The 25,364-nt window shown below is 47.6% G+C and overlaps 1 protein-coding gene across 7 annotated transcripts in view; it reads left to right on the forward strand.

The window, feature by feature from the left end:
* Positions 1 to 25,364, forward strand: part of SEPTIN6 (septin 6) — a 32,143-nt gene that overhangs the window by 1,090 nt on the left and 5,689 nt on the right. For 5 of the 7 annotated variants that reach the window (XM_087748608.1, XM_087748610.1, XM_087748609.1 and 2 more), the window contains exons 2-9: positions 5,709 to 5,823; positions 13,487 to 13,682; positions 14,811 to 14,997; positions 15,236 to 15,397; positions 20,892 to 20,988; positions 21,255 to 21,423; positions 21,930 to 22,062; positions 22,735 to 22,925. In XM_087748608.1, the coding sequence (XP_087604734.1) occupies positions 5,709 to 5,823; positions 13,487 to 13,682; positions 14,811 to 14,997; positions 15,236 to 15,397; positions 20,892 to 20,988; positions 21,255 to 21,423; positions 21,930 to 22,062; positions 22,735 to 22,925 (1,250 nt within the window). Of the gene's footprint in view, positions 1 to 5,708; positions 5,824 to 13,486; positions 13,683 to 14,810; positions 14,998 to 15,235; positions 15,398 to 20,891; positions 20,989 to 21,254; positions 21,424 to 21,929; positions 22,063 to 22,734; positions 22,926 to 24,845; positions 24,890 to 25,364 lie in introns of all 7 variants that reach the window. The other 2 variants (XM_087748613.1, XM_087748611.1) reach the window with 1 other exon arrangement.

Raw genomic sequence — 25,364 nt, forward strand, 5'->3', positions numbered from 1 at the left:
TCCTGGACATACCCATTGCCTTGTACGTGACTGCCAAGGTATGTAAAGTGACTCATTTGCTCCCCTGTCTTTTAAAGAAATTGAGCGTTAGGATTTCCTAAGTTAACGTACAGGAGTTTCAGACATCTGCTAGTGGCCTGGAATGAATTGTGATACAGCACAGCCTCTCTTTGGAGGCAAAAGGGAAAGCTAGCTGTGAGACGGACATGAAATTAGTGTGCTGCAAATCGAAAATGTCTTTGCCCAGGTCTTGGGCATCCGGTCGTGGCCGTGGTTCATGGAGCAGTCAGCCGTAACGTCCTGGTGATGCAGAGGACTGCTCCATGTGTGCTGACAAGGTTGAACACGTGAGAGCTGGGGCTGGGTACGTGGGGGAGTCGGGGTCACCACCCTGCCTCTGTCCCAGCAAACCCTTGATCTAAACCTGTGTTTATTGTGGAGATGGTCGGTGAAACCCCCTCCCCCCCGGGCAGGCAGGGCGGCCCCATCACCGCAAAGCTGAGGCCCCTGTCCTGTCCTCTGCCGGCGTGGAGGGGGCAGGTTTTAAATGCCGAGACCCACAGGGGATGTGTCCGCCCTGCTCCCCGTGGGTGGAGGACGGGTGCCGAGGACTGGCTTACCAGGCACTGTCTAACTGTCAACCTCTGTAGTACAGGTCAGAAAAATCATTAAGACTGCTGATATAGATCTGTATTTTTTTTTTGATTGCTGGAGGAGACTTCTTCTGGGAACGTATCCAAACAGTGTGGCGTTTCTGCAGCCCTTTGGCAAGGGCATAAAGAAATGCAATCTTAAGAACTGTCAGAATTTGAGATTTCGGAAGCACTTGACCGTTTGTGAATGTTGAATGGCTGAATGATGCAATGCGCCTGAAGAGGGTGGTCCATGGTCAGGAGCTTTGGCGAGATGTTTCTTGCTTTCCGTGGTGGTTGATTCAGAACTATTTCTCTCCCACTTCTCTGTTGTTTTTCTTTTATATGCATCCTGATGATTTGTTATCAGCCGAGCAAGGAAAAGAAATACAAAGTCTTTATCTACGCTTTACATTCCTGCTTTGCATTTATCTCATGGAGGATGTTTATACTGTCTGCTGGATAGTTCTCTCATTGCATAAGAGAATTACACACTTGTACAAGTAAGAAGTAATTGGTACAAGTGCTGCTCTAAATTTGCTGTTTAATCAGAACCAAACGCAGTCTGGGGAGATGGATGCCATAATGCCGAGGTCATGAGAAGGGATCTGATGATGTTCTGGCTTAAAGATGATGAGAAGAACTGTGGTGCAGAAACCTGAATTCAGGTTCTGCCTTGCTTTGCGATTTGACACTTGACTTCTTGTGCAGGAGTTATCTCAGGTATAGGGGTTAACCCTCCCTGGGTCTCAGCATTACCGGGTGGCAGAGGGGCAGGGGGGTGGCTGCTGTGAGCATCAGCAGCGGTAGTGGAGCTCTGTGAGCGTTGCTTGATTTGTTTTCATTGAGGGATGGTGCTGTTGTGTTTGTTCCAGCCGTTTGGAAATCCTCCGAAGGGAGTCTCCGAGGCCTCAGCATTTGAAGTGATTCTCGTCTGGGGAGAGGTGGGAAATTGTGTCTGAAGTACTAAATATCAGCTGTCAGTGTCCTAAACAGAAACACTCTTTTCAATTAGATGCAGAAGAAGGATTGTACTGCAGTCTTTGGTAGCGTTTTCTTGTTGTGCGGGCCTTGTTTGGACACTGAGTCCCTTGGGTTCAGAGCTGTAGCATTCTTTATTTGCCATGCTCTGCCTGAATATCGCCAAGTGCAGGCTTTTCCTTTGCCATCGTGTCCTTTTTCATTGTTCCTTTAGTTCAGGCCACCAGAAATCATCCTGAATATGGAGCGTTGACATTTGCAATGAGCAGCACCATTGCGTGTCTCGGGGAGGATGCTCTGCTGTATCTTCACAAAGCAGTAACAGCCCGTTGGGGCTCCAAGGACGTCGGGAGCTGACAGCCCTGTACCTACTTGTCGTGTAAAGGAGATCAAGGCAGAGATGCACATTCAGCAAGATTTTCCTCTAATTGTTTTTTTCATTCCGAGGACCCTGGAGTGATTCAAACACCTGGAGTCTAAATCTTGCCCGTTTTATGTAAACTAATATTTAATGTGCAGTGCTTTCAGGCTTGGGGTCGTTTATTATAATGTTGTATTTTCCATAGATAACTGATAGTTCTCTGTAAGAATTAGAGCTGGTAGCGGTGGTTTCTGTGGCATGGAGAAGCCCTAACAAAAGGTCTGTAAATCCTCCAAAGGGGGGGGGGGCGGAATAACCTCTCCAAGCGGCTACTCCTTACTTTCACTCTGCAATAGCCCTGCCTGGTAATGCAGCAAGAGAGCGTGTTGCTCTTTTTGTTCTTTCAGTCTTGTTTGTGGCAAACACACTTTGCTTCCTCCTGAGCAACAACAGCCCATTCTATCCCAGGGGGGTCACTCTGTGTATATGGGGAAAAAAAAGGCATCTGGTATCTTGGTGTGGTGCCAGTGTTCACACTGGCTTCCCAGAGATCCTGTCTTTGTCTTGGTTCCAAGAAGATGCTAACTTTAAAATAGAGAGTACGGAAGGACTCTTGGCCATCCAGTGCATGCTGATGCTCGTGGAAAAAGCCTTCACACGGACAATAGTTAAACCGTGCTTACCTTGTTGGTACCTCTTTATATGTTTTAAATTTGACCTGAAAGATTGTTTTTGAAGATAAATAACTGAAGATAGCTCTTGAACGCTTTTTCAGCAAAAAGTTATAAGCTTCACATATTCTCCCTCAGTTTTGAACAAGGTAATCTAAATGTACATTTAATGTACAGGCAGGATGACTAATGGCTGTGTTCATATGTTGTTTATGATGATGCTGTTTATATATAGCAGCATTCTGGATACAGAGACACCACTTGGTGTGTGAAGACTGGTGACTTGCACTGTTTCTTGGTGGATCAGATAGAAAATGTTTCTTTTCTCTCCGCAGATACGGTAATTGCTGACAACTTTCTGATGTGTGTCAAAACAAGTCTGACCTTAAAACATTATTTCTGTTTGGTTTTTTTTTTTTTTCCACCACGTCTCGATGCCTTGGCCAAGCAGGCTTTGGAATTTTAGCCAGAGTAGCACAATGTACCTCATGGCTGTGTACTTAAGATGAAGGCTCAGCTGCTGTGACTGGAAGTCAGATTTTGCAGGACTTGTTTCCTGGCCTGTAGCAGCTGTGAAGTGTGGTTTAACTGCATTATAAAACCACAGGTGACTAGAAAAAGAGGCTACAGGAAACGGCTTGCAGGCTGAATTCTGTGCGACAGTAAATGCCTCCTCTCAGCTGAGAGTGGCTTAACTTCTACCGTTTATTTTGTTCCATCTGGATCACACTTATATTTAGGGATGAGGAGAAAATTTGTTCTTAATGAGAGCCTACACTCCCTCCCACGCTTCCTGGGGAGAGTAGTGTTCAAACAGTCTTCCAACGGTGCAGTTTTCAGGCTGAGTATTAAAAATACACTTGATATTTCTCCATCCCCAGGAGGAGTCTGCCTGTGGTTCTCTCTCGCGCCTTTGCGGACTCTGTCCACCCATCTGTTCATCACCGGGGCCATGGTGCTCTCTTGCTGCAGATCAAACACTGCCATGAGATACCCAGCGCTGGGTTTTTGTTTTGGTGAAAGCAGTTGAGGAGAGTTTAGGTGTGTCGTCACAAAATCTGCGTGCCTGACGGTCTCCCTTTCTTCTGCTTTAGTTGTTTGAGAATTATTGGGCCTTGGAGCTGCATCCTCAGAAGGCAAAAACAGAATCTGCTGGGGAACTCCAGTGCCTTCCTGATGAACATGTCGTTTGGAGGCAAGGTGCTCCGGCATTAATAAAGCACCATATTTGGTGAACATCTTGGCAGGAAGAGTCAGACTAATACACAAAATATGGCTAAGGGGAAACATATTTACACATCACAGGGTGGTAAATATGGTTAATGGCTGAAGTGTATTTGGAACCTCACATTTGGGAAAAAAAACCCACACCAGCAAAACATTAACAAGGCAAGTAACCATACTCTGACAGGCTACTGTGGTAAATGCAGTCCTTGGGGATGTTTTCCTAGCCTAAAATACCAGTACCGTTAACAGAAGAGGGAAAACCAGTGTGCCTGCCCCTATAAACAGTCTCTCAAGGTATGTGGAAGCATGATTCGGAAAGAATAAGTTAGAAATTACACCCTATAAACTGTTGCCTTTTGGCTGTAGTATTTCTTGCAAACTGATGATGTCCCTGAAAGGCCAGAGGGGAATTTTCTGTATTTGACACTAAAATACATTCTTAAGAAAAGCCTTTGCTCCAGAGAGGGAAATACCTTTCTGGGGGGCTGCAGGAGGGGAACTTTCCAGTACACACAAATACACAGTGTTAGCACTGACTCTCCATTTTGCATGATGCCGTTTCTGAGGTTGAGCCTCTGTGTGCAGTTTATTACTGTCTGCTGTGCAGGTTTGGAACCCGGAGTGCCTTGGCGTACATAGGCATGTGTGCCGTGGCCAGGTTAAAATTTCTGCACCCCCCTCCAGAACCAAGCGACCGTGCTGGGTGCGCAGCACAGCATGAGCAGCAGCTGGAGCTTGGCCCTTCTGCTTCGCAGGGCAGACAGAGGACACCTGGCCGGGGAGACTGGGTTAGTGGTGTCGGGCACAGGAGAGAGCAGGGTGTGGGAGCAGCTTCTCATGAAGCCGTTTGGGTGGCCGGGGAGGAGCGGCCCATGCCCCCCAGCAGGCAGGTTTGGGTACCTCCGCTCCCAAACCCCCGTGCAGGCTCCCTTCTGACCAGGCTGTGTGGTTACGAGCAGCTCAGTCCTGGACAGCTTTTCTCAGCTTTTTTTTCCTGTTGCATTCCTACCTTTGAAAGATAGGCTCCGAAGGTTGGGTAGCAACACTCAGAGCTGGAGAAGATCTGCTACCTTGCATGGTCTGGCCACTTGCCCATGCGAGCATCTTCCTTGCAGCTTCCTTCAATGATTCCTGATTTTCTGGTGCTAATGGCCATTTTATAGATTTGGACAGACTCCTGCTTGCAGGCTGAGATTTTCATCTTTGCAACAACATGGAAGATACTGCTGTGTTTGATAGCTCAAAGGCTGTATTCTCTGCTGTTTCTGTGCTACAGCACTTGAGCTTTGCAGAGGCAGCGTGTTTGGGTTGTTCAATTACTAGATGTAGGTACAGTTTTCCTAATTATTTCTAGCTAGTTTCTGTAATTGCAGCTGTGAATGTGAATTACATGTGAGTTTCATTCATTCACTTAATGTGAATTGTAATAGGCTTATAGGAGGAGGCATCATTAATACATTCCTTTGCACAGGGCATTCTTTTTGTTTTCAGTATAAGGTGATACTTGAATGTCTACCTAATTACTCAAGAAACAAATGTTTTGCCGCCTCTTTATTTCAGCAGCTGTGTTTGGGTATGTGCTTTGCACAGTTGAATATTTTTCTGACAGGGCTACCTTCTAATGTGTGGCAAATGAAATGTTCTGTTTGTGCCGTCTGGATTTGTTTTGGAGAAGAGGGAAGCACGCTGACACAATGTATGATATACGACTTACAGTATACGTGCAAATCTCTGCTCAGTCTGTGCAGTTGATTCTACTTGGGAGGTCTTAAGGATTTATACAAATAAGTGTATTTTGCTTGAAAATGACGCAACTATTATTTCATTGGATTTCAGGGTGAAGGCTGTCGCACTGTCCCGCTTTCCGGACACGTAGGATTTGACAGTTTGCCTGACCAGCTGGTTAATAAGTCAGTTAATCATGGGTTTTGTTTCAACATCCTGTGTGTGGGTGAGTATTTCCATTTTGGGAAGTTCTCTTGCTGAAAAGGGCTTCTCTGCAGCTGGATGTAGCTTGTAGGTGACAGAGTTAACAAGGTAGCTTTGATTTAAATTTCCCCCACTGTTCTGTCTATTTTCAGTAACACGATTTACTGGTGCCCTGGGAAATCCCTGCTGAGGTTATGCAGTATGGCTGTCTACCAAGCAGTGAACCACAGAAATAAAATGCCTAAAATCCCAGGCTTTTATTATGATCTTTATTTTCCTAGTATGTTTCAATTTAATGTTTTTAAAAGAAAATATATACTCATGCCAGAGAACTTTGTTCTGTGGTCTTGTTTGGTTAGGTATTGAATTATTATTATAATTATTATTTTAACAAAATACCAGTCATGATCCTCTTAAATCACTAAAAGCTATTTTTTTCCTCTGCCCTTCTGTGCATACTTGGATTAAAATAGCATCTGGCCAAACCTTAGCTGGTCAGACCATTATTCAGGCTGCCATGTGGTATGGATCTCAGCTGGGGCCTGGCGCTGTAGTAGGACTTGGTGTCTGTCTTGCACTGTCTGCCCGTCTCACAGGTCTTCCCCAGGGTTAGGATCCCAAATGGTCCCTCCTCAGAGGCGCTCCCAGGTAACAGAAGTAATATCTTGTATGGCTTTGGTACGGTAGTGTGGTAAGGTGGATAAGGAAATTAATAATAGGGAATTAATGATTAATGTCTGATAGGACAGTTCGTTTGGTTTGCTGATGCCGGTGCCCTGCCTTTGGGAGCAGGAGGTTATTGTGTGGCCATGGCTGCTCAGAGTAAGCCCTGTCTGCAGATGCTCCCAGCAGTGCCTGGCATGGCAGAGGGGAGAGCTGCAGCTGTGGATACCTCCTGGGGGCTCAGCTGGTGGTCAGCTCTGCACCCACACAAAGGTCGTCTGTCCTCTCCTGTGAGAGACCCACTCATGGAATGGACCTGGTGTTTGCCCAGGACAGGGTTAAGTCTGAGACAAGAGGAGGAGAGTGAGGAAAGGGGAGCAGCGCCCTGTTAAATGGAGCTGAGAAGAAAACTTTCCCTGACAATGGCATTCCTGTGAGATGATAAACTTTGCTGACAAGTGGAGGTCACTGTCAGGCTGAGTCGCTAGGTGATTTCCACAGTACGTGAATGTGATATGACCTAGTGAAACTCTTGTCCCAAAGACTGAAGTTTTATAGTATTTCCTTTTGCATTTATCGAGCTGCTGTGTTTTTTTCTGCAAGTTATAGGTGCAGCAGTGGATGCCTTCTGTGGTTATACATTTACTTTGGTGTGTGGAGAGGAGTTGAACGCCTCTGCTTTCCTCTTTGCAGGACAGAAATGGAATGCATTAATTGCTTGTTGATCTGAATAACAAGGACTCGCCAAGATCAATGTACATTAGTTATTAATGTCAGTCTGCTATGAATAGTAATAACACAGACATGGTCAATCTTGAAATAAAGAAACTTTGTAGAAAAATTTAATAAGCTTCATTAGAAAAGGATCTGCAAATCTTGAGTTGAGGAGGTCAGGCTTTAAAATGTCTTTTAAGAGTTGTCTGGTGCCTCTGTTAACTTGTGATAACAAAGGTGAACTCGTAAACATCCAGGAGAAAGAAAACAAAAAGTCCCAGAGTCCCCCTGTCATTTATTCTGTTGGGTCTCACTTGTACAGCAGGAGTTTAGGGTGAAAAATTGAAAGAACAGGGAGCAAATGAGGATTGGAGCCAACAAAACAACAAACAGGTGAACTGATCCCATAGGCCACTAGGCACGATAGAAAGGCACTTCATTGCCCCCCGTTTTTCAGCTATGTGTGGCATCTGTTGGAGGAAAAATCCAATGACAATTTTGGTCTGCGCCATACTGGATCTGAGCCACCGATTCCTCCAGCTCCCGGTGGAGGAGCCAAGGAAAGCTTCAGAAATGACTCTCAGCAGCACATCCAGAGTGGAGCAATTTTTAGCTCTTCTCCTGCTGAAAGCTGTCTCCCCTTTGAGACTAGAGCCAAAGATAGAGTAAATGAGCAAACCTCTCCTAAGAAGTTGGGGGTTGGGGATGGTTTCTCTGCTGTTTTATTCCTCAGCACAACCATTTTCTCACTAAAGCTTCTGAGATAAAACGTTAGTTGCCTCTTAGTTCAGTGCAAAGGCTGGAGAGGTATTTAATGGCTGAGACCTTCTGTGCTGACTGTATTTCTCAGTGAGATGGGGGAAAGAAAGAGGAAGAATAGGCTGACATTTTTTAATGCAAATTTTCTCAGTTTTGGCCAGGGTGGATTATAGTTGCATTAGACTAGTGTGCCAGTATAAGCAGGAGTTTCCCCCTTCCTCTCTCCCAGGATTTGCAGGGGATTTGTTCCAAGCAGCCTGTTCAGTGCAATGGGAAATGGCTATTTTGGGGCAGAAATACCTTCTCTTTTCCCAGGGGCTGTACCACAACTGCTTGAGGTCTCTTGCTCCAAATGAGCGAGTCCCTTGGCACGCAGGGGCTCTCACTGGCTGGGGAAGGGAGGGATGTGCACAGGTTTCCTCGTGCAGAGCTGCCGTCTGCTCTCCAGTGGGCAGCTTTCCGTGGGGTGATGAGCTGTACCGCCTGGAAGTTGCCCAATGGTTGGTTTTGTGGTCACTGGTGCAACCAGCTGAGCAGAGAACAGGGTTTCTCCAACCGAAAAGCTATCAGTCTCCTCAGCCCTCTCCTACCCCCTCACCGCCAGTCCCCCGGGGCGGCCGGCGGCGGCCGGGAGCTGGGTAGTCCTCTGAGGCGCTTCAGTATCTTTTGTGAGCCCGTGTTGCTCCTCTTGCCCCTGCAGCCCAGCCTTTGCCTTGCAATGGGTGAATTGTGCAGCGTTGCTGCACGACTGTCGGATAAAAAGAACTATTTTTTTCCTCTCTCCGTGAGAGATGGCCTTATCAGGCTGAGCGGCCTCAGGGCTTGTCTCAACAAACCTGCTACATTGGATTAGCTCCCATTTCTTCACATGAAAGGGCTGTGCATGCGTATACATTTTCTTTAAGATTGAATTATTTGATGTCTGGAGCCACGGTTGTTAATCTCGTGAAGGACAGGTGTTACTCTCTCGTGAAAGGGCACTCTCATGAAAGCTGCTCCATGTCTTTGAAGAGGGAAATACTCCAAGGGCTCCTCTGTCCTCCCACAGAGTCAGTTGAGGATGATATGACGGGGGCCTCTTAAATCCTGAGTGGAATGGAGAAGGGGGCCAGCAAGAAGCTGTTTGTTGTTTCACTTAACATGTACTAGGGAAAAGCAAATTAAATCGCCAGGCACAAAAAAGGAAGTACAGCTTTTGTGGTGTATAATTCAGCTTACTGCTGCGGGGTGCTTAGGGTGCCAAAATTTCTGTGGAAGGAAGAAGCCATGAAGGTGTATTCAGTGCAAAGATACCCGTTTTGGTTTGGGAAGCTGGGAGCTTCCCAAAGGAAGGAGCATTTGCTGTGGGCGCAGCTTCTTCTGTTCCTCCACCTTAGCTGCTGGCCAGTGTCAGAGGCAAGTATGGTAGCACCTCACCTCCACCTCTCACTGCACCTTGTCTCCATCTCACCCAGGATAGCTGGTGCTGGTGCTTGCCTGCACAGCGTGACGTGTCGCTTTGCACTACTGATGGCAGGATCGCTCGCTCCTTGCAGTGCTGGTGCTTGCTGTCTTTTGGGATGGGCTCCGCCTGGTCACCAGCTGGAGAGCCCCAGAGTGTGAGCGACGTCCTGCCCAGGGAGCACAGTCTGGTCCCAGAGCAGAGGATCTCCATGGAGTAACTGAAGGGAGGAGAGTGGCCCTTGTCCCAGCTGTGTTTTTGCAAGTGGTGCCACTGCTCTGTCAATGAGGGATTTGATGAACCATTTCCATCGAGCACCAAAGACACCGCATACACCTGCAGTTGGAGCAGGGAGCATGTCTCAGGAGACTGAGAGGAGGTGCGGGGAGCCCGGCACAGTGTCTCTAGCCTGGCAGGCTGTCGGGTGTTAAGAATGGATGGTGCTGGGTGTTAAGAATGGATGGTGCCTTCTGGGCACTGGTGTAGTGTTGCTGCGTGTCCAGAGCCTGACTGGTATGGTGTCTCTTGCCATTTATTTTTTTTTCCACATCTCTGAAAATTGTCAGGCTTAATGGCAAAAATCCATCCCATGATGAAAGGTACAATGTGACAGCTTTTCAGTAGCTGTCAGAGCTTCCTGGTGCAGAACTCTGACAATAAAGGTCACCCTCCCTGCCCTGTCCTCCCCACAGTGCTTCGTCAGCCCTGCTTTGGGAGAGCAGACCATTGCCGAGTTGCGTAATCCTTAAGTACAGTTTTGGAGATCAAATCACATGTGTGCCTATAAGCCTGACATCAGGAAATAATCTCCCTGCCAAGGACGCCTCTCACTCGGTTTGCATACACCGCTGCTTTTTCCACGGTAATTCTGCCTCCCTTTAATCCCCATTCATCGTTTCTGCTTTTTGGAGAAGATTCCAGCGCTGTCGGCTGGAATGAGCACAGACTACTTGTCCTTTTCATCAGACCATCTGTTCCATCTGGACTCCTGTCCTTATAAGAAGCGGTTGGCACCACTTACATCTTCCAGCCAGCAGAAAGTTGCCTCTGTGCAAGGCAGAAGCTCCTAGGAGGTTCAGAAATCCTCCCTTCTGTCATTTTGCCCTTCAGAGTAGCACTGCTCCGTAGCTCTGGTCATATTTAACACAGTGAAGCACTTTATTAACATCTTCAATCTTTTACCATCTCGTGTCACTCCATCAGTGTTAACATATTGTGTTTCTTTTAGCTGAGACAGTCGTTCCTCTCTTCTCCATCCTCCTTTTCCCTGGCAGGCTTTAACGCCGTGCCGTGTCAGTGGGGTTACACCGTGTGGGGATGGGTGTATCTGCTGGCTGAATGTCATTTCTGGTGTGCAGGCTTCACGTTTGAGATGCCGTGTTAGTGGCTCGGTGTTTTGTGTTTTAAACACAAAAGTTGTAGGTTTTTGGATGGGCAGCTCCCACCTATGGAAAAATGCCTTACCAGTTCGGATCTTCCCCTTCCAAAAGGAAAACCTTGGTGTGTGAATTCAAAGTTGCCTTTGCTGGCCCTGTGTAGCTCGCATGAGATGGAGTATAAAAGCATGGTCTGTCTTAAAAATTTGCCTGCATCTCTTATACGCTTCTCCTGGCCCCTCTGGCAGTTAGAGTCACTCCTGCTGGAAACAACACATTAGATTGATTTAAAGTAGGCAATGATTAGCAGGTTCAGGATGCATTTAAACAATAGTCTTGGCCTCATGTGAACACTTTTCAGTGGAAGGTGGGAGGCAGAAATGAAAAGTCGCTTACAGGGGGTTTTGTCTGCCCGGAAGCCTGCGCGATTTACACGCAACCTTGTGTATCCGCTGCAGAGAGCAGCTCCCTGCCTTGGTTGCCGCTGCTGCTCCCCTGTCACCCTGTCCAGCAGCCCTGGAGGCTTGGGGCATGGGTTGCTGGATCCGACCCTGCTCCGGGGCCTGCCAGGCTGTGGGAAGGAGAGTGTGGGACGGCAGCACGGGAGCGGGTTTGCAGCCTGGTGTGTGGGCGATGCTCCGGCACCCCGGGGCTGACGAGCTTCCCTGTCCTGAGACGCCCCATCAGGGATCCTGGCATTCGCAAGCAAGTAGCCAACTCCCTGCTCTGTCCCGCCCGTCCCTTGGCAGGGGCTCTGGAAGTGCTGCAGCCTTCTCAGGCTGTTTAGATTTTTGTCTTTTTTTACGCTGCTGTTTTCCTGGAATCCCTGAGAAAGGCCTGGCAGGTCATGCAGGCTGTCTGCTGTTAACTCTTAAAATCCCCATCCAAGCTGTGGCGATGCTCTGGCCTGCTCTGCTTTGTGCACCTCCTCCTCATTTGTGGCAAATGGTACCCAAAAAGCCCAGACTACGAGATTCCAGGTCAATGAAAGGCTTGCTGTGGTCAGCCATGAGTCTTCTGGATGGTCCAGCTCGTTCCTCCAGCGACAGAGATAACCTTGTGCTTTGCTGGTCCCCCTCCCTTCCTCCTGCTGGTGCCTGCTGGTCAGTGGTGTTGTAGATACGGCTGATGTGTTGTAGATAAGGCTGATGCATTAATGTAGCACAAGGGATTGCAGCAACACCAGCTCCCAGTGCTGACTCCCTCTTGCCTTCAGATGGCAAACGAGATTGGTGCGAAGAGCACCTGGATTTGTGGCTGTTCTGGCTGTAGCTGGCATCAATCGGTGATGGAGCACAAGCTCTTAGCTGGCTCCCAGGCAGCTCTGCAGCTCAAGGTGTACATTGACTTTCAAACGTTAATGAATCTTGCTGCCTCTGGAAAGATACTTGATATATGATCCTGGCAATCAGAGCCTGCTCAGTTCCCAGAGCAGTGGATGTTTGCCCTGCTCTGCCTGTCATGTACTTCAGCCGTGAGTGAGAGAAGTCCCTTCTGGGGCCAAGAGAGAGGAATTTGCCTGCTTGCAGGGGTGAGGCTCAGAGATTTGGACGGGGGAGGATGGGGAGGAGTTTCCCCTTGTTGAATTGGGCATTTCATGCAAGTTTGGATCTGTTGCAGAGCTCTAAGCCTACAAAAATAAGCTCTTTTCTTCTGAGCAAGTAGGAAAATGATGAAATTGTCTTGGTTGGGAGCTGAGGGCTTGGGGAGGCAGGGAAAGGCTGCTTCAGTCAGACACGGTCTCCCTGTGGTCCCGCAGCAGGCTGGAGGAGCAGCCTTCGCAGCGGCTGGGGTTCGGCCAGCTCCTGATGCTTCAGCAAAAGCCAGCTGCGCAGCTCAGAAATCGCTGTTTCCCCAAAACACAACAGCCCTCGCAGGGCAGAAAACCAGGCTGCTTGTGGGTTTAGCACAAAGTCAGATCCTTTTGAGCTCAGAAAGCTGGCTCCGTTGTCAGGGCGTGGTAAGGGAGGCTGCCCTGTGGAATGAGTGCACAGAGGATTTGTTTTGTTCTTCCTGGGATGTATCTAAAACAAATTTAAGACTGGCCTCTGGGATTTGTCTCTTCCTTCCAGATGAGGAAATAGTTCCCAGTTGATAGATGGAATCCAAATAGCAGTTCAATGCTGCAGAACTTTTGGAAGCAGATTTTGGAGTCTTGTATAGCTTCTGTAGCCCCTAAGGTACGGAAACCAGATATTACAGAAAATGTCCCCTCCCAGTCTAGAAGGCTGATCTCCCAGCTCAGTCTGTTGTGGGTACAAGAAACCAACTGCACAACTTGCTGTAGGACTGGAACCAACTCTCAGTGTTTCTGCACAGAGGGAGGCTATTTCAGTGGCTGCTTATTAGAGGCATATTGATCTGGGGCATCTTTTTTTTGGAAATGGCAATGGGCCCTATTCCCCCTCCTACCTTTTAATGAAAACAGCATCTTCTGTAGTGTAGTTGTGGGTTTATGCAGGATCTGAATGATGCTTTCCCCATTGCCTTTTCACCTCTTTCTTTTCATCTCTATTTTCTAACGATATTAATGGCCATTAGACCGTGAAATGTAATTTGCCCGGAATACAGACCTCCCATTGTACATGGCTTTCTGCTTGCCAGACGATCCCTTTGGAGCATGAGATCTGCTTTTATCTGCTACAATTTCATCCCTGTTAACATTTGGAAGCTGAAAGGCCAAGCCATATTAATATTCAAGAGAACATTTCAGCTCTCTTTTTCTCCACTAGGGGAAACTGGCCTTGGTAAGTCCACCCTCATGGACACACTTTTCAACACCAAGTTTGAAGGTGATCCAGCATCTCACTCACAGCCCGGGGTCCAGCTGAAATCCAATACCTACGACCTGCAGGAGAGCAACGTCAACCTCAAACTGACTATTGTGAGCACAGTGGGCTTTGGGGATCAGATCAACAAAGAGGACAGGTGAGTGAAGGGGGAGAGAGGCTGTCTCGTGACCTGGTTTTCTCACGCAGGGTCTCTCCCTGTGCCCTAGTTGGTTTTCCTCCTTCCTTCTTCTGGGCTGTCCTTGTAATTTCTTTGGGATGGGACAGGTAGAAGAGATGACAGAGGCTGTGGGGTGTCAGCACTGCTCCAGCTATCAAAGCAGCTTTTTTCATGCTGTCAGAGCAATATCTGCCCTGCTGGCAGCCTTCTGCCCAAATTCGTCTGATGGGGAGAGCAAAGAGCTCCAGGGCATCTGTGCTTGTTGCCTTGTGCTGTGCTGACCGCAAGCTGCTGACCAAACCACTAGCATGGTCTAGTGACCGCTTGGCTTAACAGCCACTTCTGGCAGGGCTCTTCCATGTTGCCAAAGGAATCACGATAAATGTGCAGTGAGATACCCTGGGGAAGTATCTCTGGCAGCTCACATCCCAGCGTGGCTGGAGCGTGGCGGTTAAGGGGTGTGCGATTCCACCAGACTGTCTCCAAGGTGCATCTTCAGAGAGACATTGCAGATGGGATTTGCTGTTAGATTTTCGTTTTAGTTTTGTTTAAGATGCACTGATGTCCTTTACATTGCGAGTCTGACAGGCTCTGTATTTCAAATGGCCTTGCAAGGGAGTTGCAGGGATTTCCTGCCCCAGAGCACTGGGCAAAGGCAGTGCTGAACGGAGATGTGTCTTCCACCTGCAGGACTCGGGGCTGTGCGAGCAGCAAGCTGTTCGCTCCCTTAATGCAAGCAAGGGTTACACACTGCTGCAAATGAGTCTACGTTATCCTTCCTTTTAAAAGTCTCTCACCCTCACGTTTCAAAGTATGAGAGTCCACTTTCCCTGGAGAGTATGGTGTGTCTTCTGTCCTCTGCTGAATCTCCAGTGCTGTGTTTTGTCAAACAGGCTGCTAGAGTCTGATGTAGGACCACATCTCCTTGTCAGTAGTGCAACTTCTAAATTTCTTACGGGTGGGGAGGAAGGGAGATTGAGAGAATTGGTTTTGGGAAGGGAAACCTAACAAGCAGCTTGTTTCTTAAAGGCAAGTAAAGGAGCACTGTCTGTTTACCTCTCTGACTGCGAGATATATAACCGTTTTTTTTTTTTCCTTTCACCAAAGCTATAAGCCCATCGTTGAGTTCATTGATGCTCAGTTTGAAGCCTACTTGCAAGAAGAACTGAAGATAAAAAGGGTCTTGCACAATTACCATGACACCCGGATCCACGCTTGCTTGTACTTCATTGCTCCGACAGGCCACTCGCTGAAATCCCTGGACTTGGTAACAATGAAGAAGCTTGACAGCAAGGTAGGCGCGTTTAACTCTTACTGGGCAGGTTCACCGTGCACATGGCGGGAAGGCTGCTGCTTTTCCAGGGCACATCTCCCCACCTTGAATAGCCCTTATGCTAGTGGAGGTGACGGGGTTGGCAGATAAATCCTGTAGATTTATTGAGCGCTTCTAAGTTTTTGTAAGTTGTATTGCAGACTTGGAAAAACTCCCTGGAGCAAAGCTGAGGACTTCTTACCGCTCTGTTCCTTTCTAGGTGAACATCATTCCCATCATTGCCAAATCTGATGCCATTTCCAAGAGTGAGCTGACCAAATTTAAAATTAAAATCACAAGTGAACTGGTCAGTAACGGGGTTCAGATCTACCAGTTCCCAACAGATGATGAATCAGTGGCGGAGATAAATGGGACAATGAATGTAAGTGACTCAGCGCTTCCTCCTCTCCCAGAACAGCACTGTCACTGTAGGCGTTGGTGGCCCTTATTGGGGTGTTTCTTAAATCCACTTTCCCTTCTATTTTGTGTCTCAAAATCAGAGGATTTCACAGGGATCCCATCCTTGTAGTGTCATTCTAGGCTAGCAGAGCCTTGTGGTAGGCTACTGCCTCTCTGGTGGACTTTTTTAGTCAGAAAACAGATGGTCTTTTAACCCCTTTCTTGTCCTAATGCATATCTGTTGAGGGACATGTAGGAAATGGGACAGATGGTGAGGCCTGGCTGTGCAGGGCAGGACAGTCCTGGGTTATGAATTAATCAGATGGGTATTATCCGTCTGGTGTGAGGGGCAGGCTGTCTGCAGACACGCACCTCTCTGCTCCTCGCCCTGCATTTTTCGCACCGAACAGTTTTGCTCTCCTGGGCTGGTGTTTCCTGCGAAGCCCTGCCTCCATGGGTGTCTCCTCTTCCCTGTGGCTGTCCTTGCAGCAGAGCCCCTTCTTCTGGCCGGCTCTGGGACTCCTGTCTGCAGAGTTGCTGTTTTATTATTGATCACGTTACTTAGCTGGGTCCTTGGTCTGATTTGGCCTTTTGGCTCTGGTGCTGTTGGCCAAAACAGATGCACACAGGGATGCAATGAGGCTGGTTAGAGCAACGGCTTCCCTTGAGCTACATCAAAGTGCTGATGTGAGAAATAAAACACAAGGGTGGGAGCAGAGGCCCATCCAGCCCAGTGGCCCTTCTTTTCCCTAAACGTCTGCTTTTGGTCACTTTTGGAGTATATAAGAGAGGGAATGTGTACAGTGCTTCACTTCCTCCAAATACTTCCCTAGCCTCTAACCACATTCAGCTCAAGGGTTTCTCTAGATTTCTGTCCCACGCATCACCTGATGCCCCGCTACCAGTGCACTTCCAGGATCCTGTGGCAAGGAGTTACACAGCTTAACCAGCAACATGTGAAAAACAGTACACAAATCGGGCCAAGGATGTCTCGAGGTGCCTGCAGGTGCTCGTTCTGGCTCTGGTGTTCCCGGCATCGTGGGTGTCTGTCTGTGGCTCCCTGAAGACGGAGCAAGCTGTCCCTCGGCCCCTCTGGCAACACATCCTGACCATGCTCCCATTTTCCAGAAGGCTTTTTACAGGAAAGCAAGTAGGGGAAGTTGCTTGCTTAACTGCTGTTGATGAAGTGCAGGTCTAGCTGATGTGTTTTTGTGTCATCTCTTGATCTAGTATTAATAGTTGCAGAGTGTTGTGGAGAGGCCTGAAAGAAACATGAAGTTTGTCCTACCGTAGAGCTATCAGTGGTGGTTTCCTGGTCAGAGTAGTTTTGTGATGGCATCTTTCTCAGTGCTTAGCGCTCTCACTGTGCAGGACTACTGTTACTCCTGGAAACGAAGATGTAACATCACTCCATCCTCATGGAACCAGAGGTGTGATGGCAAAGGGAGAAGTCCTCTCCCCTTGGCCCTTCTGAGGGCGGAGGTAAACCTCTGCTCGTCTTTCCTTTCAGCCATTTACATGTCTCCTGGGAGGGAATTGCTGTCTTGGGTCATAGATGTTCTGGGTTATGTCAGTCGCTGCACAGAGAGGTCAACTCTTCAAATCCTCCATTAAATTGATATAAATCATAATTACCAGGTTTATGGGGGCTAAGCAGGCCAGAATCTGAATCTGATCAAGGCAGTTTTGCAGACCTGGAAAACTTGTATCCAAAGACTGATTTTATTAGCAACATAAGACCAATCTGCTTATGCTTCAGGTCAGGAGATGAGCTTGTGGAGGGACTGAGACCAGTAAAAGAGCCAGGATGGGTTGATTTAGGTTTGTGACTTAAGTTGTCAATTTTAGTCACGTTGAAAATTGAGGAATGGGAACCTTTGATTTAAATCAGTTGCCTTAAGCTTTGTTTTTGTACTTCTCTACAGAAAGCTTCATTGTCTTTGCCTGTTACAGATCTACATCTTTGAAAGGTTGTAAATGCAGTCTTCATGCTTTAGTAGTGCTTCTTGCTGACCAGCAACTTCTCTGGATCAGTTACTTTTTTTTTGAGAGGATTGAAAATTTGAAAATTGAGACTAGTCTTTTGATTACTTAATGTTTTGCTTATAACCTGCATTAGTTGTCTTTTGCATGAGCAGTAAAATTAGGCTTTAAAATATGTAAACTCACTATTTCATATGCATTTTACTTTATTATATCCCCTTGTGCTGGATGCATTAGGAAGTTTTTTTCCAGAGTATTTTGCATTCCAAATTGGCTTACTAAACAGAGAAAATATTGCCTGATCTGGCAGGAGTTGATTAACTGAAGAATTTAAAATCTGTGCTGTCATGATCAGAAACAAAAGTATTTAACCATGAACAAAGGTATCAAGTGAAGTATTTAGAAAGTAATCAGATTAAACAAATCTTCAGAACAAGATGCCTGATTTTCTTTGAAATCGATTTGATCTTTTTGAGAATCTCACCAAGCGTACATTTACAAGTTTGGAGAAAACACTGTCCAAAATTCCTTAGGTCTCTTCTCATCTGGATTTTATTCTTAAATCAAATAAGAAAAACAAGCTCTCCTTTCAACTCCCTATTGGCTTTTCCATTTTGAATGAATTAGTCTAATTACGGAAGAAAATATTCTCCCTGCACCTGCTAGTTAAATGAAACCACATGTAGCTACATGAGCTGTCCCACGTGGTGGGAGCTGGAACTTCCTTGCTGGTGGAAGAAGGAAATCACCAGCACTTTCTCCCTGGCAAAGACAGCAGCCAAACAGTTGGTACCAGCGGAGGAAGCGACTCTGCTGTTGAGGGTAACTGGGCCCATGGACGGCCGAGGTTCAGGCCGTGCCTGTGTGGCCATAGCATGGTGTTTCTGCCACTATATCAGGTTGCTCTTCTTGCTCCCCTCGCTTCCTTTGTCCCTTGGAAATCCCCTTACTTCACTCTCCCAGAGATCTGAATATGAAGCAAACAAAAAGCATTTACAGCTGTAGGAGAAGCCGACCATGGGATGCTCCTCATGGAGAGTCTGAAGAAGCCAACAGGGAGGTCTGGAAGCTCTCACCCAGAAGTGGCAAGATGGGAAGAGAAGCGGGCAGCTCCGGTGGACTGTGGAGGAGAGTGTCACCAGTGGGGAGCACATTGCCACTAGCAAACATTCACCTGATCCTGTGTCCTGGAGGGGGAGCGGCTGGCCTGAAACCTCAGGCGTCACAGAACTGTGATGGCTTTTCCTCTGGAAATAGCACTGTGCAGGCCTGCAGAGGAGGGTGTAGCCTTTGTGGGGTTTAGTACCTGGGGCATTTCAGAGTTTCCAGCAGTTGGACACAGGTACAGACCGGTTCCAGCATGTCCCGTGGTATGGAGCCCAACCTGCAGTAGGTGAAGAGCCCACCCAGTGCCTGGCAGTAGCCAGCATGTCCCCGTGGTGTGATGTCTCCAGTTCCTCCCAGAGCAGCCAAAGGTGGCGTGTGGCCCTTGCTTAGCCCTGGGGTCCCTGCTTGCCCTCTCCCCCACCAGACTGCCTGAGAGTGGCTGCACAGCGGGACGCCGTGGGACATGCAAGGCCTGTTTGGAGCCAGTGGAGAGGCGGAGACCTGCTCCACAGGGGCCACTGACAATTCTTCTTGACCCCATGTGCAGAAGTGTTTGTGGATAGCACTGCTGCTTGTGTGTGGTCTGTCTTGAAGGCAGGAAAAACTACAGCTTGTAGAAATGAGGCGGCAAATTATTCCCTTGAAAGCCGGCTAGGAGAGTTTCCCACATGTTGCGGTATGGAGGCTGTTGAGACAGCTTTATTTCCTTCCCCTCCAGTGTTTTGTATCCCCTGCCCTTTGCGATTAGACAGCCTCCTGCTGAAAATCAGATTCCTTCAACCTGGGAGACCACTTTCCTTTTTCTGCTGCTTGGCCTCTCCTGCAGGGAACTTACCCTGCACAGAGCAGGCACAGCTCCGTGCTGGCCTGTGTCCCTCCAGGCGCTGGCGCGTCAATGCGATTGCAAAGGTAACTCGTCATGGAGAGTGACCCAGGAGGCAGGGAGCCTCTGCGTGGCCCAGGACGGCCCCATCAGACTGACCACCAGCCCCACTTACTCTGCGTTTGTCCCATGTGAGAGCTGGGAGGCCGAGGAATAAAAGCCGAAGAGCCCATCTTTGTGAGTGCTTGCAGGCAGTTCTGCTGTATTTGCAGTTTGACTGTATGAGCCACACTCTGAAAGCAGAAAACATCATCTCTGAAAACTTTTGCTTGTACCAGCTGTCATGAACTTGTCCAAGTTTTCAGATAACCTGTGGAATTAAAACTTCACTACCTGCTCTTGAGATCAGTCCAGAGTCACTGATCTTCCATATAATTGGCTTCCTGGGGCCCTTTTAATTGCCCAGAACTCAGCGCCCTTTAAAAGCTCTAGCTAACAAATGTCACTGCACAAAACTCAGCAGAAGGGGTGGGTGCAGGGAGCTGGCAACTTTATTTTTAAGTGCTGAAACCTTGCACTTGACTTCTTTGCAGCTTGGCAGAATGCAGTGTAGTTCCCAGGAGCAAGTGGAGGTGGGGAGGGATCTCACGTATTGCACAACAGATAAATGCAGCAAAGTGCGATGGCAGTGTCTGGGGGGCTCGCTTGGCTGCCTGAGTTTGGGGAATGAGGAAAGTATAAGGTGAGGTCTTCTGAGCCTAGAGATGTCGGGAGTGTTTCTGTTCCAGCTCTGCTGAGCTTGCACTGGGTGATTCTCTTTGTGTCTCTGCAGAAGGCAAAAAGTATCTTCTTTACTAAGAAGTGACGATTATTTGTTTCTGAGTTTTAGACAAGCAAATCCATCTTGTTCTTAGTCAACCTTCAGGTACTTGTAACAACTGTACTCTGTGGAGTGTGTGTCTTGGCTTGAAGAGCGTACCAAGGCACAGTTGAGCTAGCGGCACAGCTCTGCTGTCCCCAGGATCCCTCCTCACGGATGTGATCCCTGGATTTGGCCTCCTTTGTCGTCTAGCTGTGCAGCCACCTAGCAGTGGCTGTGTATCAACATCATAACGTTTTGTTGTCTTGTGCTCCGGTGTGAGCTGAGGGAGTGGTGGGGGAATAAAATCAAGAAGGCTCCAAGACCTCTTTTATTGCTTCTGTGCTTGTGCAGATGTTCTCCTCAGCCACGGCAAGTCCCTGGGACAGCACCGCAGTCAGAGCCGCGCAGCACGTTGTTCGAGCTGTCATTATGATGCTAGTCTTGCACTGGCTCATCTCACCTGAGACCCTGTGGCTGGGAGGATCAGCCAGGTAGAGGATATAGAGTGGTAGCATTAACAAGGTTTCCAAAAAGGACCCTCCCTTCTCCCCCCTGTCTTGGGCTAGTGGCCAGTGACTAGACTCCCTGAGATTAGCGTGTGCATAACGACTGTCTTGCTCAGTGGCTGTGCTAATCTCTGTGTGCTGGCAAGTCAGACAGAGCTGAGAGGGACTAACGTGGGTATCATTAAATGTGTTCCAGGGCCACTTGCCATTTGCAGTGATCGGGAGCACGGAGGAGCTGAAAATAGGAAACAAAATGATGAAGGCTCGTCAGTACCCCTGGGGCACAGTACAGGGTGAGTTGAGCCCCGGGATTTTCATGGTGTGAATGGTGACACTTCTGCCAGGAGGCAGTGGGCTCTCATAAGAGGAGCAAGGGCCTGCTGGACTTCAGTATGTCTCTGAGGATTATCCTTTGTTAAATCTGTGTATCAGGCCTATAGTGACAGTTTTCTCTGCTCAGAAGGGCTGTTAAACCTGTTGGAGGAGTAGACAGGTGGGGAATGTGGGAAGAGACCTTTGTTACTGCCCCCATTTTACTCCTTATTGTATCTTCTTTCAGTGGAGAATGAAGCTCACTGCGACTTTGTGAAGCTGCGGGAGATGCTGATCCGTGTGAACATGGAAGACCTTCGCGAACAGACCCACACGCGCCACTATGAGCTGTACCGGAGATGTAAACTGGAAGAGATGGGTTTCAAGGACACCGATCCAGACAGCAAACCCTTCAGGTGGGATCCCTGGAGGAGACAGGAGAGCTCGAGAGAGGCATTGTTGGATGCGCTGCGTGCGTGTGTGTATGTGTGTGTCCTTGAGAGAGCACGTAAAGAACCAATGCAGCAAGAAAACCTGCCAGGTCAGATAAATCCAGACTTCAGCAAAGGTGTTGGCTGAGTGAGAGGAGGTGAAAACACAGAGAGCACGTGCAGGATTGACTGTGAAACTGCAAGTATAGGAGTAGAAATATTTGTGCTGCAGAGATACAGCAGTGTCCCTCTGAACTAGTGTTTGTTGCCAGCTGGTGTCTTTGAGTTGCCCAATATTCAACATACAGAAAAGTGCAACAGCTTACAGATCCCAGAAATGGTTGGATAACGATGACCTTGGGCACACATGGGTGGGTGAGTGGCAAATGTGCTGTGAGCAAGCAATATTCATGGCGAGGGCCTGAGTTCAGAGGCTCAGGGGAAGCAGAGTTTGTCCCAAGTGGTATCACTGGACTTTGCTTTCTTTTTAGCTTACAAGAAACTTACGAAGCCAAAAGAAATGAGTTTCTGGGGGAACTGCAGAAAAAGGAAGAGGCGATGAGGCAGATGTTTGTCCAGAGGGTCAAGGAAAAAGAAGCGGAGCTGAAGGAGGCTGAAAAAGAGGTGAAGACTGCAGTACTTGTCTCTTCATGGTTGTGAGTGATAGATCCACTCTCAAGTAGGTTGCTGCTGCCAAAGCACTTTCTGCAGAGTGTGGTTTAGGACTTTCTTATCAAGAAGTCTAAAGTTTAACTGGGGGTCATGGGGACATTAAGGTGTTCATCCTGTAGGACAGAACTAGATCACAGTGCTTGTAGTGTACAACTCAACTGCACCATGAAAGTGCCATAGTCTTGATTCTGATGGAGAGTTGCAGTGTGGCAAAATTCAAGGAGAGAAACAGCCGCTGATGCAAGCTTGTTATATCAAAAATATACCCATACAACTTCCTTAGCGTTGTGAAAAGTCCATTAATTTACTGACCTCTAAAGAGGAATAAGGCAGAGACACCAGATATGGATTAAAATTTTTTTACGATTATACTCTCCCAGTCCTCTGTTGTTAGTCTGTGCAATGGTGCATCACTAGAACACTGCCTGGTTTGTAAGCTGTTGCGGAAGGAGACTGTTCCCTGCCCTTTGCCTACGCAGTGTCAGCTCAGGGAGCTAGAAGTGATGTAGAGACCAATGGAGACTTGCAGGCTCAGATCTCATGGGATCCTTCCATCTTCCTCTTTTCCTGTGAACATAATATCTGGTAGTCTGGGTCCTGCTCACCTCTCTCCTTTCCCTCTAGCTGCATGAAAAGTTTGATCGCCTGAAGAAGTTACATCAGGATGAAAAAAAGAAGCTAGAGGATAAGAAGAAGTCTCTGGATGATGAAGTAAATGCATTTAAACAAAGGAAGACAGCAGCTGAATTGCTCCAATCTCAGGCTCAGCAGGCTGGAGGATCGCAAACTCTTAAAAGAGATAAGGAAAGAAAAAAGTAAGTTGCCAATACCCAGTGGTATTTGCGTTTGGTAATGGTTCTCCTTTACCGTTTTTCTGAGCGTTCATATCTCTCTCCCAACCTAGCCAGTCCTTATCAGGGGAAGGTTTGCAGCCAGATTCAATCCCTAGTAAGGCTGAGCAGTTGCTGGAAGCATTTTACCTTTAGCTGTCATGCTGAAGAGCAGGGAGCAGTGCTAACCTCCCTCGTTGCTTCCTGACAGCATGGGAGAGGACGAACTTGGTTTTATTCCCCAAGATTCCCTGCTCCTCCCTTGGTGTGTCAGTGCCTGTAATGAAGTGGAACAATATTGCCTGCCAAGGCTAGGGTGTGGGTAGCAGGGATGTCCTGCTGCCCCCAGAGAGGAGCTTGTCCTGTCTCAGGGTTTTACTTGTTTAGGTTGTGGAAATTATTCAGGGAGACTAATAGTCTTGAATTCTGGAATCTGCAAAATGTAAGGCTGCAAAATGAAGGGACAGGTCATTGCTCCTTGTTAGTGCTAGTACTCTCTCCAGCCCTAAATGACTGACAGAAACAGTGACAGATACTGCATGGCTTTAGCAGGGGTTCCCCATGCCAGGGACTGGTGAGACAGGATTCAGCCCCTTGTCAGGGTCCTGTGATCTGGGCCGTCTGCGGTGCCCGTGCCAGGCTTCTAATGCTCTGCAGTTGCTCAAGAGCAACCAGCTGTACAGCTGAAACTGTCCTCCCGGTTCACCTAGCAATGAGCGGTTGCTTTTCTTCTCACTGTGGTACGTTTCCCAAAACAGAGTGCTGTGCCACCTTAGCGTGTGCACAAAGAGTGGTATGCAGATAAAGAAGGGTCTGGTTTCTATACCCCTGCCATAATCCCCTCTCTGCACATCCCTGGGGCAAATCCAGAGTAAGTCTTGCCTGTGCTATGCAGTCTTAAGTACATGGAGAAGTGCTGTTAACATGAACAAAAAGCTGACAGGACTGTTTGTCAGGGGAAATAGCCCTTGACTGTTAAGCTTGGAATCAAATGAGACAGGAGAGGAAAATCCCAATAACCAGAACCAGATCGTGGTTTAGTCTTTTTAGTTTTGAGCTGGAGCTGCTTCAGTGTCAACATTCTTTTGCGATGAGCAATTAGTGCTCCTGCCCTTTTCTCGCTTGTCCGTTTCTTTTTCCACTGCGTATTTTGATTTGCTCTTTTGAGTTACCTTCAGGGGGTGTTAATATCTTTTCATACTGAGGAGCCTGAGACTGACTGGGGACAGACTTCTCTCCCCAGCCTGGACTGTGTGAGGAATACACAACTGAGTTTTTTCATGCTTAGAGCCCTCAGACATCTGCACGCTGAGGACTGCAGACTTCAGCCCCGAGATCAGTCAGGGTCAGGAATGCAGAAAAGGGAGACGACATGCCCTGTAGTATGAGCAATTAGTTGCTGTGGCCCAAGTCACACTCGTGTTCCTAGAAGCAGTTCTGATTGCAGAAGAGCTCCTTGACACCAGACACATTCATATGGAAAAGCATTGGTACCATCCTTGTCAGTTAAGGACACAGAAAGGCGCAGAAAACTCCATGAAAGCGATAGGTCAGTGCTTGAGTAAGGCTCGGGAAGATATTAGGAGACCTCTCTCTCCTCCAGGAAAATAGATGTGTTGGAAATGGTGCTGTTTTCTTTACTCTGTAACTTCTCCAATTGTTCTTAATAATTCATTACAGTATTTAGATCATAAATATCTCTAACAATCCATGAATTTCACAAGCTGTAGCTTGATTGTGTCTTGTTTAGTAGTGGCTGGCAGTACACTAGCCTTTTTCTTTCACAGGTGACTCTTCTAAACCCAAGCTCTATAATTTGCACTAATCATGACTTGATTTCTTTTTTGTTGTTGTTGTTACATCATTATCATCATTATTAGCTCTTACATGTATGCTGTTTTACAGTTAGCTGCTGTTTGGCTGCATGGTGCATGAGGCACATTGTCCTGGTAAGCGTCATTAACTAATATAGACCTCACAGTGGGATCGGTTACAGTTCCTAAAAAAGCAGACCCTGTGCAAGTCCAGAAGCCTATAAGTGTTATCTCTATTTTCCTCTGCTGCCACCCTTACATGCTCTACCAGTCTCTCTCTACATAGGCAGTTGTAGAAAAAGCATCCAATGAAGTTTGTCTTTAAAGATCCTGCAAAGTAAAATGCAGGGAGACTCAGTATTAGGACATGAAACGTAGAAAAAAAAGGATTAGGTCCCCTTCATTTTTAAATCTTCCCAGCACTTCTCTGGCTACATTTTCTTTATTCCATCTCCCTTAGAAATAAATTATATTCTTTAATCATGTGGGCCATGTTGATACTATGGCAACAATTGCTATGGAGATGTGGTGCTGATGATAGAACCCAGCTAGCCATGAAAATGTCTTTTCCCTTTCTCCTCCTGCCCTCCCACCCCTCCCAGTTGTACTG

This window comes from Nipponia nippon, unplaced genomic scaffold (assembly GCF_047370975.1).
Source record: "Nipponia nippon isolate SJK-2023a ecotype South Korea unplaced genomic scaffold, ASM4737097v1 scaffold_12, whole genome shotgun sequence".
NCBI classification, from domain to species: domain Eukaryota; kingdom Metazoa; phylum Chordata; class Aves; order Pelecaniformes; family Threskiornithidae; genus Nipponia; species Nipponia nippon.